Below are 19,211 nucleotides of genomic sequence, written 5' to 3'. Positions count from 1 at the left end.
TTTTCATAGCATTTCATGCTTTCGTTTGCTCCTAGCGCCCACTCTGTTCTCAGCGGCCTTTTTTTTTTTTTTTTTACCAGCTTGGCACCCCCCTCCCCTCTTCTGCTTAGATGCTTCTACTGAAAATCAGATAACCGAGCTCATATAATTGAGAAATAGAAATGAACAGATTTTGAGGGAAGGCCTCTCTCCATGAGTGTCTGGACTTCAAGACCCATATTCTGGCTGATTTTAGAAATCTGTTTTTTCTTACTTTTGATTCTATGTTTACAGCAGGTGAGGTCGCTCTAAAGCATTTATATAGATTGTACAGCGTTCATATAGCTTATAGTTACAGAGTTTATTTTAAAAGGCACACATAGTAAAATGGTTACAGTCTTAATTATTCCAAATGTAAAACTGATTTATATTTTATTAGTTTTCAGAGTCTTGAAGTATAATTTCTTAAAATAATCACCTATTTGACTGAAGTATTTTGGCATTACGTGGTCAGAAAATTATTGTGATTAAGTCAAGGAAAACACATGGAATATTTTATAAAGACACATGTGGCTCAGTCTCCACCAGCAGAGTGTAAGTCATTAAGTCAGGGGTGAGGCACAAGCTTCTGTGTTTTTCAAAACGGCCCTAAGACACTATAGAACCCCTGGCACAGGTGAAAAATTTCTTAACAGTCATAAGCAGAACAATTAAATTAGAAGCCTGTATTTATACACTGCTGGTGGGAACGAGAACTGGTGGAAAACAGTCTGGCAGTTCCTCAAATGATTAACCATATAATTACCATGCGGCCCAGCAATTTCACTCCCAGGTGGAAACCCAAGAGAAATGAAAACTCATGTCCTCACAAAAACTTCTTCATAAATGTTCAGAGCAGCATTATTCAGAATTAGCCAAAATGTGGAAACAACCCACATGCTATCGACTGATAAATGAATAAGCAAAATGTGGTATCATCCACCCAATGGAATATTATTCTGCAATAAATAAGAATGAAATTCTGATACATTCTATGACATGAACCTTGAAAATACGCTAATTGAAAAGCCAGTGGCAGAGGACCGCATATTATTTGATTCCATTTCTAGGAAATGTCCAGAATAAGCAAATCTAAAGATACAAAATGTAGATTAGAGATTGCCTTGGCTGGGAGGGAAGGAGTGTTGGGGTGATGGCCAAGGGGTACATGGTTTCTTCTTTGGATTATGAAAATGTCCTAAACTGACTGTGCTGATGAAGGTAAAGGCCATGGAATTGTAGAGTTTAGATGGGTGAACTGTATGATGTGTGCATTGTATCTCAATAAAGCTGTTAAAAAAACAACAGAAAAATCCTGGAATTTTAATACTAGTCACACAGCACTTTATGAGCATTACATGAAGGCAAGTAAGCTCCTGGTGCATTGTAACTATAAACAGAGTGACTTTTCTCTGTTGTTCTGGTATGGATGGTGTCTTTACCCCCTGATGAGACACAGCCGAATGGAAAATCCAGCTAACCTGGGATTCCATTTTGGTTCAGCTCTCCATCCTCAAACCAGAAGCTTTAATCTTTAGATAATGCAAGCCATAAAATGAAGGAGGTTATCTAAATTTTTTTCTCAAACTCCTTCCATGCTAATATTCTGTCTGTGAGTCATGAGGAATCAAAATTTTTGCTTAAAGTGAAATTTATGTTTATTTACCAACAGGCCTTACAAAACAGCATTACTGTTTACTCAAGTTATAACCAGTTTTAATCAAACCTCAGATTTAACAAGTTTCTCTTATCAAATGGAAGTCACAGGACAATCAAAATCTCAAGTTACCCATTCTGTTGTGATTACAACAATCTTGATCCAAACCACAAAACCTTCTTCAAAAAGGCCCATACAGATCTTCCTCAACTTACAGTGGGGTTACGTCTGGATAAATCCTTCGTAAATTGAAAATATCATAAGCTGAAAACGCATTTGATGCACCTAAACTACTTGAACCTTAGCCTGGTCTTTCTTAAAAGTGCTCAGAACACTTACATTAGCCTACAGTTGGGCAAAATCATCTAACACAAAGCCTGTTTTATAATAAAGTGTTGAATATCTCATGGAATTAATTGCATACGATACCAAAAGTGAAAAACAGAATGGCTGTCTGGGTCCAAAATGGGTGTAAGTGTATCAGTTGTTTCCCCTCGTGATGGCGGGGCTGACCGGGAGCTGCAGCTCAGTGCCTCCGCCCAGCCTCACAAGAGAGGACTGGACCACGTATCACTAGCCTGGGACAGATCCCAGTGCCAAATCCCAAGCACGGTTTCTAGAGAATGCACATTGCTTCTGTGCCATTGTAACGTCAAAAAAACCTGTTAAGTCAAACCACTGCAGACTGGGGACTATCTGTACGGTTATGCTCAGAATTACTGAATATCTGGGGACTCATTTAAAGGACGAGTAGCAACCAGCTTCTGCAGACACCTGCAAAAACAAAATGTGTGGTGCTTACTCACCTCCAGATGTCGCTTCCCTTGGAGAACAAAGAGGACCTGATGACTTCCGGGGCCATCCAGGCATAGGTGCCCGCTGTGCTCATCCTGGTGGTCCTGTGCCACTCTCTCGCTAACCCAAAATCTGTAATCTTCAACGTCTTATTGCAGACGTCATCATGCTCTATCTTCTCCAGCAGCAATACTGAAGAAGAAAATCAAAGGTGCAATACTTTCATATTTTTATAATTTTTCAGTTACAATTTTTCTTTGGCTTTTAAAACACAATCTTCACTGCAGTTGGCAGAGTACTGAGAACGAACCTACATTTTACCATTTTATCTTACTTACATCTTGTTTTTCATAACCTTTAGTGGGTCGTTTGTGCCTAAAGTTACAAGTTTAAAAAAAATCCACAGGCCTTCCCTGGTGGCGCAGTGGTTGAGAGTCCGCCTGCCGATGCAGGGGACGTGGGTTCGTGCCCCGGTCTGGGAAGATCCCACATGCCGCGGAGCGGCTGGGCCCGTGAGCCATGGCCGCTGAGCCTGCGCGTCTGGAGCCTGTGCTCCGCAACGGGAGAGGCCCGCGTACCGCAAAAAAAAAATCCACAGACACAGTACAGCTTTAGTACTCTTTATGAGAAAGTAAATGATTTCTAGGGGCAATAAACATTTACTGAGATATCACAGGTAGAATCAGAAGTCTGTGAAAGTTTACCTGATAGGAAGAAAATATTTACATTGTTTTTCTTCCAAGAAATTAGGTCCTGATCTAAATGCAGTCTTTTCTACTGAATGCTTCTGAGAGTACTGCAAATAGATGGCATATTACCATAAATCATTATTATTGAAGATTATCTTATGTTAAATTGCAAATTGCTTATAGATATGTTAACTCATGAAGGTATTTTATGAGATATGATTGCTTTACCAAAGATTGAAATGCAGCAAAAAGTTAAAACTTCAGAGAAACATTATCCAGTTGCTGGTTTCCCCAGCTCCCAGCCTCCTGACAAACTACAGAACGCCCAAGAGCAGCTTTCAGGAACCGAGCTGATGCCGGGACTGCCCTGAGCTCTCTGTGCAGCAGGAGCTAAAACAACGGAGCTTCCCATCACTGCCCACCTGCACCCGCCTGCCCCGCCCTTCCCGGGGCCTTGGGTTCCTCTCTCCACTGGTTGACTTCTCTGCCTATAACGAAGCAGAAATGTCTCCCCGGTTTTCCATGAGGCTCTAATGCAGCTCCATATCCACGCTACTCCTTCCCATTTGCTACAGAAGGAGTGGTTTAAACCTACTGTTTTTTTCTAACTTATCTCCTCACTCCTTCCTTAAAATCCAGCCTTCCAACCTGCAGCGCAGTTGTTCTAGTTCAACCGAATGCCCCGCAGATGGCCCGTCTCCACTTCCCTGCCACCATGTGACTTCTGGCTTCACTGTCCCAAACCTGAATTCCAATCGTTCTCACTGGACTGGGTGCTGTCCCTCTCTCCTCTCTCACCCACATGCCACCCCGAGCAGATTCATCTTCCTATAGTGTCGTGGCATCCTTTTATTTTTTTAAACCTCTCATGAATAAACTACCGATACATGTCACAACAGGGATGAATCTGAAAACCATTCCGCTAAGAGAAAGAAGCCACACATGAAAGGTTATGTACTATGATCCCGTATGACATCCTGGAAGAGGGACAGAAATCAGACCAGCGGTTTCTGGAGGCTGAGGGGAAAGATCTGACGGCAGCGCTACACGGGAGAGTTTTTCCGGGTGATGCAAATTCTCTCTTGGTGGTGGTGGTTACAGGATTATATACATTTGTCAAAGCTCATCAAACTGAACGCCCTCGGGGGGGGGGGTGAATTTTTATATAAATTATACCTCAATAAACCTGCATTAAAAAAAAAATTCCATGGTTCCCCATAACTCAGGGAGAAGGTTCACACACTCCAAAACCTAGGGCAATCACAGCCCCTAGATTCGCACAGCAACCTACACTTCAAACTACGCCCTGTGCCTCTACGGACGAGCTTGCTCTGCTCAAGGCAGGCCGGCTGCTCATCCAGCCCAAACGATACCTGCTCAGCGACACCTTCCAAATACCCCCAAGCCGGGAACCATCACCTCCTCCACCCTCCCGTGAGCTCTGTGTTTCTGTGACAGTTCTACGAGGCACCAGGTACCAGACTGTGTGCTTTCATCAGACTCCTCCACTGCTGTTAGCTCTGAGACAGTGAGTATGTTAAGTGTGAAACAGGGGGCGTACAAGTGAGGGAGAGAGAGTGTGTGTGTGTAGGCGGTGAGATGGCAGGGAGAGGAAGACAATGGTGAGAGAGGCGTGCAATTCACGCTCACCCACGCGCACCCACTCTGTGTCGCGTCTGATTCAGCGCAGGTGCTTAGTGTTTGCAGGTGAAATTAACAAAAGGGGCCCATTCTTATGTTTGTCCTTTGCCCATGCCACTTCCTACCTAATAGAAGTAAGAACCAAGTCCTAAGAGTCACCAGCCATCGTCAGTATCCACTATATTCCTTGTACTTCACAAGTGCTATTTCATTCAAGCCTCACAAAAATCCCAAGAGACCGGTCTTCATTATCAGAGGATAGATAATTCGTACTGAAAAAAATTCAGCGACACTGAATCCAATTGAACAGTAATCCAAACTTCAGTTAACAGAATATATGTCTATGGGGCGGGGGAGAGTTGTTATTCGAGTTTCACCTTGAAAAATAACATAAAAATCAGTTTATTTTATTCTTTATTTAACAACATTTTTGTCATCGTTGCAACTATGCACTAACTCTTAGAAGGACAAAAACGAACAAGTGTGGGAGGTTTCTTAGACTAAATTATCCAGACAAAATGGGAGACTAGCATAAGACACTTCATGTTTGATCTGTGGAATGTGACCTTAAGGGGGACCACTTGCCCAAATGTTATAGGAATAATGAGCGCTGACTGAGCACATTCTGTCTGTCAGGTACACTTACAGGTATTTTAATCAGATAATCCCCACCACAGTGCTATAGGTGGATATTATTAATCATCTGTGCTTGACAGATGAGGGAACTGAGACACAGAGATGTTGAGTAATCCATCCAAGGTCACGCAGCTGTGGCGCAGTGCCACTCAGGCAGTCTGACCCCTGGGTCCGTGGTCCTAACTACTGCCTGCATTGCTCAGGTGACAGTTTTATCAATTTTTCACAAGCGATTTCTTTATCCTTTGGAAAGCTCTCTGTGTGCAGCTGCCCATGCTCTTCCTTTCTGATTTCCTGCCACTGGACAGTTATCATCTGATCTAAGTGGAGACGCTGTGGCATAGTGATGGAAGCATGCACTCCAGGGCCAGACTGCTCGGTTTGGACTCTGCTTCTGCTTCCTTGCCTGTCATGGGAATTAGGACAGGACATACATCATAACGTTGTAGAGAGGAGGAAATGAATACATGTAAAGTGCTCAGAACAAGGTCTGAGACGCAGTAAGCATTTTGTAAGGATGACACATACGTATACCTATACACACCCTTTATTGATGGGTTTGAAAGTGTGTTTAGCAAACCTTCAAAATCACTTTCACGGATGTCAGGAAATCCTATCACTTTGCAAGGCCTGAAATTTCACTTTGCAATAGATTCACATTCGTATCATCAATTTAGACAGTCACAGAAGTCACAGAGTTAATGCAACTGGAGAGAACCAACAGGAGACAGCTAAGTGGGGACTTCTTATAAGTCGCCAATACTGAATAAATACTGCTGTGTTGTGATATTCCTTTCCCCAAGCGATCTTCTAACTGTAAGACTTGGAGAGCAAGCACCTCCTTCTATCCCCCAATCACCTAACGCAGCACCTTCTACATCAAATGGCCAATGGAATAGTTTCTATTAATAATTATCACCAGTTCTAAGAAGATTATTGCCTACCATTTATTAATCCTCTTCTATGTAGAGCTGTTTCCACTCACATAATATCTCATTGGATCCTCATGCCATTCTATGAAATGGAAATTACAGTCTCCAGTTCACAGTTCAGAAATGTTATCCCAGATCATACGGCTACAATACAGGGCCACGCTTCAGATCCCACCTGCATGACTATCTTTCCAGTCTTCGTGCTACATATAAAGCTACCAGTTATGAAAGGGGGCAGAACAACCAGAAATTTCATTTTGTTAATTTTTGAATTTTCCTTCCTTCCATTCAGTTTAAGGAATATTTATTTCTCAGCCCTGATGCCTCATGAATATCGAGAAAAATAAATATTTAATCCTTTAAAACCCTATATACTTAAGCCACAGAAACAAAAAATAACAGATAGATTAGCTACTTCATCAGCTGTATTACATTTTTCCCCCTTATAATACATACTAATTTCACTTTTAAACAATGATATCCTTACCACCAAAAAAGACTCCAAATTAATGATCAAGATGCCTTGCAGTTCTATAAAACTTTGTTTTCCAAGACACTTTCATATACATGATCTCCTCCTTCTGAAAAACACCCAAATTAGGAAGGCATGAGGAAGCACTGATTAAAATGGGCATTAAAACCACGCTGTGTCCCCAGGCCCCAAGTAAGGCCTGGCAGCCCTTAAGGAACAAAAAGCTCAGAAAGGCAACTCTAAAATAAATACAAACGGAACTCCCAGCGAGAACGAAAAGCTAAATATTTTAAATTGATCGCATTTCTCAAGCAATGCCGCGGCAGAATGCGGTATTAGCAGCCTTTGCGTCGCGGTCTTTAAAACACCTGCCCTCACCCGGAGTCCAAAGTTTCCACCGGAGCTTTCAACTAACAGAAAACAAGTTAAAATAACACTCTGAACGTCAAAAGTTTAGAGTTCCATGAAAGGCCCATTGTTCTGGATTCTATTTCAGAGGTGTTCAGCAGAATTCCTCAAATTCCTTATCTTTGGGGCAAAGTGACCGAAACCAGAAATAGCCAGTGTCCCGACAGGTCACGTGACCGGGCACCTGGCCAGGTTTCAGCCGAGGACAGGCTGGCAGTGCTTCCGCCTCCTGACCTCACCAGGAAGAGGACCTCCGGGAATGACCACGCTCAGAGGGGCACATCCACCTTCTGGGCCACAGAAATGGTCAATTCTCCTCAGCGACCTAGCGACCAGTGTTTCAGCCCCCCGCTTGTGCCACGTCCGTAAAGATTTTTGACCCCCGTCAGCCCCATTCTGTAACAATCAGCCTCTACAGCTTGTGTTTTGTCTACTTATTCAACCATGAGGCACTCGATTTTTCCGGCGCCTTTGAAGTTTCACTGTGGAATTTTCCGAATTATAGTATATAATGTATATTTTAAAAAGCAATTACAATGTGTCCATTCTATTTCCTCAACATTTATGGGAGTGCTGGTCCAAATTCCACTTGAGTCAAATAGGTTCATTTTAATTAACCTTTAACTAGGAATATGTTATCAAAAAAAAAAAGGTCATAAGAAAGAAATCAGTTGAGAAAAGCAACAATGTGAAAGAGTATACTAACAAAACACCTGTGTCTCAGTCTAAGACAGGAAGGTTACCCTGTGAATTTCAACTCTGAAAACAATCAACCATTCATTTACAGGGAAAAAAAATGATAACTTTCTAAGTGTACCAAATAGCACCGATTTTCCTCACATTTCTTCCGTCTGTTCCCGCACCTACACCACTCATCTGCTCACCAGTCTCTGGAGGCCTTCATCCTGATCTTCAAGTCCCTTCTCAACCTCGGTCTCCGTGATCTTTTCAGCTCTTCCTGGACTCTCCGAAAAAAACCCTACACTCCACGATTCTGTGTATTAAAAGCCACTTCTAAGAAACACAGCATTGCGTCAGTGTCTCTGAGCTCCTGATGCCTGCTGCATGGACTGCCTTCCCCTTGCATCCTCCGCAAAACCATACCTGGCCTCCATTTCCCACGGAAGCAACCGGGCACCAGCCCTGGATTCGCTGCACTGCAGCACTAACTGTGAGACTGCCTTCAAGTCCATTGGCCTTTGGAATCTCATTTTCTCCTTCTAGTAAAAACAAAACAAAACAAACAACAGAAAACAAAATGTGCAGCTTTGTCACTGTCTCCCTGTTCCAATATTATATGAGCCTGTAGATGTCAACACCATGTCCCCCTGGGTGCCTTCCTCATAACCTCACTAGAAGTTCTCTGCATTTCTAACGCACTTAAACCTGTGCCACTCCCATCACTACACTTAAACACTGCCTTATCTCACTTGTGGGTCTCACCTCTCTAACTAAATTGTAAGCAACTGGAGGAAAGAATTTGCACCCCATTAATATTTGTTTAATATTGGTTTATTTCTACTGCACAGCATCTACCTTTTGGGTTTTTTTTGCTTTTTTTTTTTGTGGTACGCAGGCCTCTCACTGTTGTGGCCTCTCCTGTTGCGGAGCACAGGCTCCAGACGCGGAGGCTCAGCGGCCATGGCTCATGGGCCCAGCCACTCCGCGGCATGTGGGATCTTCCCGGACCGGGGCACGAACCCGCGTCCCCTGCATCGGCAGGCGGGCTCTCAACCACTGCACCACCAGGGAAGCCCCATCTACCATTTTTATGCACTCAATAAATAGTTGTTACATGAGTGAGTGACTACTGGAAGGAGAAGAATGAGCAGGAAGAAGATGAATTAGTATAAGCCTTTCCATGTCAAGTTAGCTACTGATTATAGAAAACCGACTCACCTGTGCCCTCAACAGTACAGACTGTTTTAGAAATAACGACAGCAAAGCAGTTATTTGGATATTGATCCATCAGAAGTGACTGACACAGCTGATCATTCTTCCCTGAATCACATCCTTCTCTGGCTCCCCAGCATCACAACATTCCCCCGTTTTCACTCCTTTTCTAGCTGCTCCTTCTTCTGGTTCCTTCCTGTCTCCGGGGCCTCTAATTGATGATGACCCTCCAGGACTCAGTCCCTGACCTCTGGTCTTTCCTATGAGCACTCAGTCCCCAGATAATCTCAGCCAATCTTAGGGCTTTCACGCCACAGACATGCTGCCAACTCCCAAGTGATCGCCTCCACCCTGGTTCTCCATCTGTTCTCAAAACTGCAGCCGTGTGATCTGCTACAATGGCACTCAGAGCCTGGGCCTCAGCCCAAACCTCTCCAGTGGCTGACGAGACCCTGCGTGGTCTGACCCCCTTCTGACTCTCTGGTGCCCTGTGATTCCCTTTCATGATTCTCCTGTCACACCGGCCTCCTGCTCTGGGGAGCAATTTCCGTTCCCTCTACGAAGGTCTGTCTCCCCAGAGGACCCACTTTCCCACTTCTTCAGGTGTTGCTTCCTTTTCTGGAAGGCCTTCCTTAGCCATACACTCTAAGCCGTCAACGCCTCACCCCAACATTTTCACCCTCCTTTCAACTTTTAGTTTTTCTACTGAGCACTTACCACCCTCCACCATACTACATCTTTCACCATTTACGCTTTAATGTCCATGTTGCCCACTGGCATGTAAATTCCACGAGGGGAGGAATTTGCTTCTGCTTTGCTCACCACCGACCACCCAGAGCCTGGAGCGTCCCTGGCACGTAGTACACAGTCACCAAATAACTGTGATGTGAATGAATGAGTCAGCTCGCTAAACACAAGGAGAGAGACTTCTGCAAAGTCCAGAGAGACGCGGTCAGCTAAAACACAGCTTCACATTGCTCTTAACACCAAAAGCAAACGCCGCGGTACAAACCTTTTCATGGACACACACAACACACAGTTTTAATGAGAAAACTTCCTACATTTCATTGCGTGAAAATCTAGCTCTCTATTTCTGTCAGCGGAGTATTTTCAATATTTTGTCAAGGTATGGAACAAAGTAAACTGATGAGGGAGGAATCTTCCATAACATGCTCCATTAACATATTAGTAAACGGAAAGTAATGTAGTTGATGTTAGAGTCAGTATCTGCAGAAAATCTGAAACAAAATAACTCCTGAAAGTCAATTAAGCCAACAATCACTCAAACATCTTATATACAATCAAGATACTTCCCCCAAACAGCAAGTGATTTGCTCTTTTTCAAAGAACGTAAAAAAATGTCCTAGTAGTGAACTCTGGTAGTGAAACAGTTACAACTGGTAACTCAGTACCTCCTGCCTTCTCCCTGACCCTCAATTTATCAACCCAAGTTACAAGTAGACCTGCCAAAGCGTGCAGATGGCAGTACTCCCTAAAGGAACAAAGCTCAGGCCTGTTTCCTTGTGCCACTGGCTGGCCTGGATCAAGTGAGCCAGATGAACTAAAAGACCCTCACACCCAACCAAGATGAACAGATGTGTGACCACGTGGCACTATATTCTGCAGAATGAATAATAATAAAGTCCTTGGGTTACAAAGAATTGTAGAAAACTTTGAGGTACCGAGGAGTTCACACACACACAAATTAGGAAACATTTAAAGCCCTCAGAGAGCTTCCAAACCATATGTAAAACTGAGTATAGTCACCAGCTTACATTTAGGTTGCATCTTACAGCTTATTAAATACTTTGACAAATACCAGGGGTCAGCAAACTATATCTTATGGGCCAAATAGGAGACTTAAAGAGTTGCAAAAGAGACTAGATGGTCTGCAAAGCAATCATATTTATCATTTATCATCTGGACCTGCAGGGGAAAGTGTGGTGATGCCAGGCATATACGCTCTCACTGATCCTTACATCACCCTATTCAGAAAGTCGGGGCCCATGAGCCCATGGCTGGAGAGTAGTAGAGTCAGAGCCCAAATCTTAGATGCCACAATAGCACCATTTGTCCCCCCAGGTCAGTGGGACAAATGCTTGGATAATCCTTTCCCCAGAGACACAAGCCCCGAATAAGCCACCCGTACCCTCACTGAGTGCCTCCTGTGACCCAGCCATCCAATGTCACCAGACAGTTCACTGGATGTGGGATACAGTCTGTGGCCATGGTGGAATTTCTATACCAACCCAGAGAACCATGAGAATGGACCCACACATCTGGTCCCTTGGACAGCAGCTTCCAAACTTGGCTCTGCACCTGAATCACCCAAAAGCTTTTTAAAAAAATATCTTGCGGCATCCCAAGCTCAGGATGGATTGATGGAAGCATAGGGTGAGGTTTGTATTAAAGTAACTTAGTAAAACATTAATGGTAGAATCTAGGTGGTGAGTACACAAGTGTTTATTTAAAAGCTCCTTCAACTCTGTATAGTCCAAGATTTTGAAAATAAAATGTTAGAAAAAAATTCATTGCTTGTTCCCAACTAAGGCAACCAAATCAGAATATCCAAAAGTGAGACAGAGAATTTTATTTTTAGAAGTTTATGGGGAGCTTCTGATGCTACATTAGGTGTGGGAGCAACTACTCTGGAGTGCCATTCTCCATCAGCAGAACGGGCCATCTGGCCTAGGGGTTCTCAAAGTATGGTCCCGGGACCCGGAGCAGCCCTAAGGTGGCGACAGATTAAATGCAGAAGCAGATGTGAATGTTCATCTGTCTTCCTTTATGTCATCAAAGTGAGCTTCAAAAGAGTAAAGCAATGCCACTCTCCTCAGTAAATTTGTTTTGGAAAATAAGGGTTTCCCCCTACATTAACATGTAACGGATCTATCGTTACTTTTATATTAAATACCTTTAGATTTATCATTTTAAATTTCTAATATGGTAAATATCAATAGCTAGAACCCACATCAACAAAAGCTCTTTGGGGTTCTGAGAACAAGCATCTGAGAACTGGTAACCAAGTTCTGGGATTAGAGGCCCTGGATTCAATTCTCTGACAAGTGGAGTGACCCTGATCAAGTCAATTAATCCCTGGCCTCAGTTTCTTCATCTGTAAAATGGGGATACTTAAAGTACCTACCTCAAAAGGTCGCTGTGAGGAATAAATGAGGATAAAGTTTGGACAATACCCAGCATCTAGTAAGCATTAAACAAATGTCAGCCATTGTTTCTGTTACTACTATTATTTACTTAAAGATAAAGCAATACTTGAAGAAGATGAATTTTTAAAAATAACTAAATTCATACTGATTCAGAGTCAGTTGTACAAATTTGTTTCAGTCTCCAAAATAAAACCAGCAGAGTTGGCCCAGCCTCACCAGGAACCCTTCTTCTGGCCCCTAAAACTCCTTCATTCCACCTTTTGGGAGCCCTTCAAGTACCACAGAGGGTTTGGAGACAGTCACACTGAAATTTGGAGTTAATAGTAAATCTGGTCATTATCTTCTAACTCTGGTGCCCTAAATTCGTTCATTAAACAAACAGTGATCATAAAAACTAGGCTCTGGTCATAAATGAGAAATAATTTATGCCAAACCAATGTCCAAGTATTTTATTTTCTATTTCTGCCCTGATAACCTATGATAGATACAGTCATAAAGCAAAGTATCCCAAGCTTATATGTTTTTCTTTGTAGATGTTTGTCTTAGAGCAGATCAGAGCACTTTCCTCCTCAGAACTGTCAATGGCTCGCTTTTGCTGTGAGACACTCCACACCTCTCAGTGTGGCATTCAAGGCCATGTTGTCTGGCCACTTGTTAAACGCCTGTCTCCTTCCCAACAAAAGCCCGTCTTGCTTTCTTTCTAGCCACACCTGACTCCTAACTGTCCCCTAAAAAAGCCACCTACTTTCATGCAGAATCTACCCAATTGCCTAGGAAGGGATAAAAAAATATTAAACAGATTTTCCCTGCAGTATCAGCAGTCAAGACTTTCAGGCTCAAGGAGGTTGTATCACTTGCCCAAGGTCACACAGCTTGTAGAGGAAGACACCAATATTCAAACCCAGGTCTGACTTCAAAGCCAAGGCTCCTTCCGGTGCTGCACTATTCTGGAAAAGTTCAACCCGCACAGGCTAGTGTGGGAAAGCAGGAATTACAGACGGCCTCTGAAATGATGGAGATTTCCCCTCTCCTCTTTCCATTCCCATACTTTAAGGCACTTGACAGTGACTACAAAGTGATCAGAGATGCATAGTGAAAGTGAGCATAACCCAGCACTAAATTACTGCCCCTCCTTTCAACTATAAGAAATGAAAAGTGGACCATTTATTTTTTAATATGCAAGCATAAAAATGGTAGGGGAAGATGCGGTGACCTGCTCTGCTTGCTCTTCTTTCAAGAATACATCTTTAGCCAATTCTGTTTCACAATCTGATTAGCTCTCTGTCACCACTGCGCTCTCTGGACTGATCTCCCTGGACCCTTGGAATAGGAAGAGGCTGTGGTATGAAGCTGCACAGACAGAAGGGAGAAGACGCATTTCTCTTAACTGATAGTAGCGTAATTAATAGCTCCTCCGGATCACTCTTAGGAGCTTTTTAAGCACCTTATCTGGAGATCACGTTGGCTATAATTTTCTCAAATAGTTCCTTTATTAACACTGCCCTAATGAGAGAAGCTAAAACAGAATTTAGATTCCTTTTGTAGTTTGTTCTAGCAAAAGCTCTAAATTGCATTTCATAATAAGTATAACTATGTCTATTTATAGACTGTAGATGTCCTTGTAGATAATTATATAGATAATAATTACTCTCAGAGGGCTAAAAAAAAAAATCGGGATAAAAAGATGCTTAATCACAAATAAAAAGTACACAAATAAGCAGCTACCAAAGTCTCTGGCTCAGTTTGTCATGGAACGTTTATTTTCTGCTTTAAAAAAAAAAAAGGTAGAACACAGTAAGCAACATTAGTAAGAAAGGAACCATAAATCATGCCATGCAATTTTCTTTCAGTCCTGAACTACACCAGAATAAACAAAACACTTAGGACTAAATTCTAATAATTCAAACCCCCTCAGCAATTCACATACTGTACCATTTTCTTTTCACTCCGTCCTGGTAACTTCCCTGAAAACCACTTCCATTGCTACCGCCCTCAGTCAAGTCAGTGTCTTCTCTGGCCTGGAGAACCTCCCCAGCCTTCACTCAGGCCAATTACTAGTCCATTCACCAGAGCAGCCAGGGTAATCTTGGAGACACAGACATCATCCTTCTCCCCTTCGCTCTCCACCCGTCACCATGCTTTCTTTTCTCTACAGCACTTCCTGATATTTTCATGACTGCCATCTAGCTTCCCTATCAGACTAAGCCCTGTGCTGGAGGGGACACTGTTTGCCATCTGCTTTGCCACTTGTGTCCCGGGGCCCAGAAGTGCCTGGTACAGGGTGGGCCCTCAAAATCTGTTGAATAAATGAGTTCCAGCTCATGATGATTTTTCTCTGCTCTGAGTGCATATAAAACTGGCCCTTTTCACAGTAACTCAAGGTTGCTCTGTCTGGCTCTCTAGTTGTGGTATACAGATTTAGCAAAGCGTTTTCTATTTACTTTGCATCTGGGAGTGACAGGGCCTAGCATATTTAAACGGCATAAATGATGATTAAAACTTGCTAATGTGGCTCAACTTTCAATCTTTTGCTGTTAGAGAAGGGACAAAGTTGTTTGTACCATCACAAGATCAGCTTTTATTTCAACATAAACACTGTCTCAGACTATATGACAGAAAAAAAAGACCAACGAGAAAAGATAAAAGAAAACATATTGAGAGCCGTATCTTACTTTGATAACTTTAAACATTTGCTTTAAACAATAATTTCTACTAGCTCGGGTCCAAGTAGTCCTATACTGGCTCTTTGTTACAGGAGTAGACTAAAGAATAAAACTAAAATTCAATATTGATTTTTAAAACCTTGTTTACATTATCATTAACTCACTACCACCATTAGCAAATAACCAATGAAGTCAAACAAAATATACTGTAATAGAGTCTCTGCTGTACTCAAACAGTCTGAACAAGAAGTTATGGCTTCAGGTCTTCCCTGGTGGCACCGTGGTTAATAATCCACCTGCCAATGCAGGGGACACGGGTTCGAGCCCTGGTCTGGGAAGATCCCACATGCCGCAGAGCATCTAAGCCCGTGTGCCACAACTACTGAGCCTGGGCTCTAGAGCCCGTGAGCCACAACTATTGAGCCCGCTGTGCCACAACTACTGAAGCCCGCACGCCTAGAGCCTGTGCTCCACAACAAGAGAAGCCACCGCAATCAGAAGCCCGCGCACCGCAACGAAGAGTGGCTCTTGCTCGCTGTAACTAGAGAAAGCCCGCGCGCAGCAACGAAGACCCAACGCCAAAACTAACTAAACAAATTAATTAATTTTAAAAAATTAAAATAAAAGAAGTTATGGCTTCATATATCATAAGAGGGTCCCAAAGTATCTGCATTTATTCATTGAATAAATAACGCCAGATCCAAGATAAGGCAATGTCTAGATGCTGTGATCTGCACCTTTTAGGCCCCATTCAAAATGCTACATTGTAGAAATCAAAAAACTGTAAAAGTGGTCATATCGTAACAAACATTTGGCTAGGTGAGTGACCTAGCCAATTAAGTCTTTTTAAAAAGTACGATACTTCAAGTGCAAAGGCAACCCTGCCTGACAATTACAGAAATTAAAATGCTCCAGGAAGTTTGGCAACTTATTCTGAGGGTGAAAAGTCTTTCGAAAACGAAGTTGCAGCATATAATCACCTTCAGATTACATAATATCTCCCAGAGACACAGTAGTCTACTCGTCCCACCCTACAAGTTTTTCTGGTGTCAATAAAAACTATTTAACCACGTTATTATTCCAGGGTCATATTATTTCTTTTCACTATTTAACAGTATTAGTCCTTTTAAAGTTTTTCACTTCTACGTTGGAACATGGATTAATCTAGCCTCCTTATGCTTTTACAAACACTAGCAAACTTGCTCTTCTTTGTGAACAGGTCACATGGACCTCAAGCATTACTATGAAACAGCCTAAGCACAATGCAAAAGTAATAGTTACAGACCCTTTAATTCTTCCATCTAAGGACGAGTCCAACCCAAAGAGTTTGCCTGTGTTGGTGATTTTTTTTGTTTTTGTTTTGGCTGCGCCCCAGGTCATGTGGGATCTTAGTTCCTGGACCAGGACCAGGGATTGAACCCGTGCCCCCTGCAGTGGAAGCTTGGAGTCTTAACCACTACACCACCAGAGAAGTCCCTGTGTTGGTGATTCGATGTCCTGAAACAGAGTAGGTCTGTAAAAGGCCGGGTTCCATGTCTATCACAGAACTGCGGCAACTGCGAACAACCAGAGCAAGCAGAATGCTCCTGCTGTCCTTAAAATACCCGGTTCTACAGCAAGCTTCCAGCAGACAAAGGCTCACAGGACTTCACTGGGGAGAGAGGCTTATGGGATCCATGGACAGGACACTCAGAATGTGAAGTGATCTGCAATACTGAAGAACAAACTTTAAGCAGCTAATGCTATTATATCTTCTATACGATGAAACTTAATAGGATTTGTGTTTAGTTCATTTGTCAGTTCCTTACTGACATCTGGAAAATGCACCCTGATTTATAAACAGAGTGAATGATATAGGCCAGGTCTTCAGGATTTCAAGTACCTGCACAAGGACAATGAACTTGCTCTGAAATCCACCCCAAAGTGCATGATGGCACAAATGGTGTTTCTGGGTCTGAAGACTATTCACCAACACTCAAGCCACCGAACCAATAATGCAAACCTACTTCTTGGGCAGAGACATCTGAATGAAAACTCTTTGTTAACGTCAAAGGACACGAAGCCATATTTAAAGCGGGAAAGGAGAGACCTCAACACAGTGCTTGTAAAGCTGAAGCGAGGGGCAGTTTGATGTAGGCCACTAGGCAAGACGGGGGGCCATGGGTTCCCGAGGACGGCCTCGGTTTGCAGAGTTCTATCCAAATGAACCACTTATTGTACCCAAAGGCCAAACAGCACCGTGAGGTTTCCAGAAAGCCCCGATATTTTACAACTGTGTCTTAGGCAAGCAAGTCTGATCTGCCTTTCTAAAAAAGGCACCTGAAAGAAACCCGGCAAGGTAAGTGTATCACCTGCCCCAAAGCAAGTAACCAGGGCCCAGAGGGCCCTCTGAGCCCCGGAAGGCCGGCTTAGGAGGGGCTGCCGGCGTCGGGAGGCCGAGCCCCGCCTCCTTCCCCCGAGCACCTGGCCCCGCGGAGCCCGCCCAGCGCCCGCACCGAGGTGGGCTGCGCTGGGCGCGGTTGCGTCCTCCGCTCCCCCTCCACTCCCCCCACCCCACCCGCCCTTACTTACTGTTGCTGGACTTGAGGTCCCGGTGCAGGATGGGCACGACGGCCTCCTCGTGCAGGTAGAGCATGCCCCGCGCGATCTGCACCGCCCAGTTGACCAGCACGTGCGGGGGGATGCGGCGCGCGCGGCGCGGCCCGGGCGCGCGGGGGTCCGGGGCGGCGTTGGCGGCGGCCAGCGCGCGGTTGAGCGCTCCGCCGCGGGCGAACTCGAGCACCAGGCAGAGGTGCGGCTGCCGCAGGCACACGCCGCGCAGCTCGATGATATTGGGGTGCCGCAGCATGGCGAAGAGCCGGGCCTCGCGCCGCACGCTCTCGGCCGCCGCCGCCGCGTCCTGGTCCGGGTCCCGGCGCGCCGCCTTCACCGCCACCTCCTGGCCCTGCCAGGTGGCGCGGTACACCTGCCCAAAGCCCCCAGCGCCGATGAGCTCCTGGAGCTCCAGCCTCTCGAAGTCGACGTGCACAGGCGAGCCGGGCCGCGGCGGCGGCGGCGGCCGGGCGGGCGGCGGCGCGGGGCGGGTGGCCGGGCGGCACGGCGCCACGTAGTTGGCGGGGAAGATGCCGAGGCGCCGCTGCACCTGGCCGGCCCACCAGCCCTCGTCGCCCGACACGGCGGCGTCCTGGGACAGCACCTCCACCAGCTGGCCGCGTCGCAGGCTCAGCTCGTCCTCGCCGCGCGCCTCGTAGTCGTACAGCGCGGCCCACAGCCCTGCTCCCGCCGAGGCCGAGGCCGAGGCCGAGCCCGAGCCGCCGGAGGAGGCGGACGACGACGACGCGGAGCCGGCGGGGGCGCCTGGCGCCGGCGACCCCGGCCTGTCAGCCGCGACCTCGGCGCCCGGCAAGGCCATGGAGGGCGAGGGCGAGGGCCGAGCGCGGGGCGGCGGGCTCAGCCCCGGGGGCGGCCGGGGACGGGCATCGTCCGGCAGGGTCACCGCCTGCGCCCGGGAAGGCAGGGAGGAGGAGTCGGGGCTCGGGGACGGCGGGTGTTCACGGGCCCACTACCCGGAGGCCACGGCTTCAGCCCCCGTTCCTCCTCGGATGCCTCTGCTGCTGCAGCGGTCCCAGCGGCCGCCGGGGCTCTCGCTCCATGGTGGCGCGCTGGGCCTGCGGACGGCCTGCAGCACACTCGGCCTAGCCGCCGCCTGAGCCCGCCCCCAGGGTCCGCCCCGGCCCCGCCCCCTGGGCCAGACACAGTCTGCGCCCGCCCCCTCCGGGTCCGCTCCGCCTCCCCCCTCCCCCTGGGCCCGCCCCGCCCCCTGGGCCAGACACCGCCTGCGCTCGCCCCCTCAGGGCCCGCCCCGCATCGCCCCTCCCCCAGGGGCCGCCCCGCCTCCAGGGACAGCCCACCTCACCTGGGCCCACTCCGCCCCCAGGGCCCGCCCACCGCACCCGGCCCGCCCCGCCCCCAGGACCTCAGGCAGCCCTCGAGGCTCGCGCTCTGCGGCTTTGGGTGTGCCGCGCCCTTGTGTCCCGGGAGGCGGGGTCAGCCCAGGGCTGCGAGAGGTTTCGGGGAAATTGAAATTAAGCCCAAGGTCAGGCTCGGAGACTACTATTCTCCACTCTTCTCTGGAAGCCGGTGGCGGCGGGTGAAGAGGATCTGGTGTCTTAGGCGGGACGGAGAGTGGGCTGAGCGTCGCGGTGCGCCCCGGGACAGGTCCAGAACAGATGGAGAGCGG

At 46.2% G+C, this 19,211-nt stretch overlaps 1 protein-coding gene across 5 annotated transcripts in view; it reads right to left on the bottom strand.

The window, feature by feature from the left end:
- MAP3K21 (mitogen-activated protein kinase kinase kinase 21) overlaps positions 1–18,676 on the bottom strand; it is a 71,604-nt gene extending 52,928 nt beyond the window's left edge. For all 5 annotated transcript variants that reach the window (XM_060125521.1, XM_060125522.1, XM_060125523.1 and 2 more), the window contains exons 1-2: positions 17,543–18,676; positions 2,482–2,662 (exon numbers count right to left, since the gene is read on the bottom strand). In XM_060125521.1, the coding sequence (XP_059981504.1) occupies positions 2,482–2,662; positions 17,543–18,383 (1,022 nt within the window). In that variant the 5' untranslated portion in view covers positions 18,384–18,676. The remainder of the gene's footprint in view (positions 1–2,481; positions 2,663–17,542) is intronic.
- Between the last annotated feature and the right edge of the window lie 535 nt (positions 18,677–19,211).

This window comes from Lagenorhynchus albirostris, chromosome 16 (assembly GCF_949774975.1).
Source record: "Lagenorhynchus albirostris chromosome 16, mLagAlb1.1, whole genome shotgun sequence".
Lineage (NCBI taxonomy): Eukaryota > Metazoa > Chordata > Mammalia > Artiodactyla > Delphinidae > Lagenorhynchus > Lagenorhynchus albirostris.
This window is presented reverse-complemented; position numbering and strand designations above follow the sequence as displayed.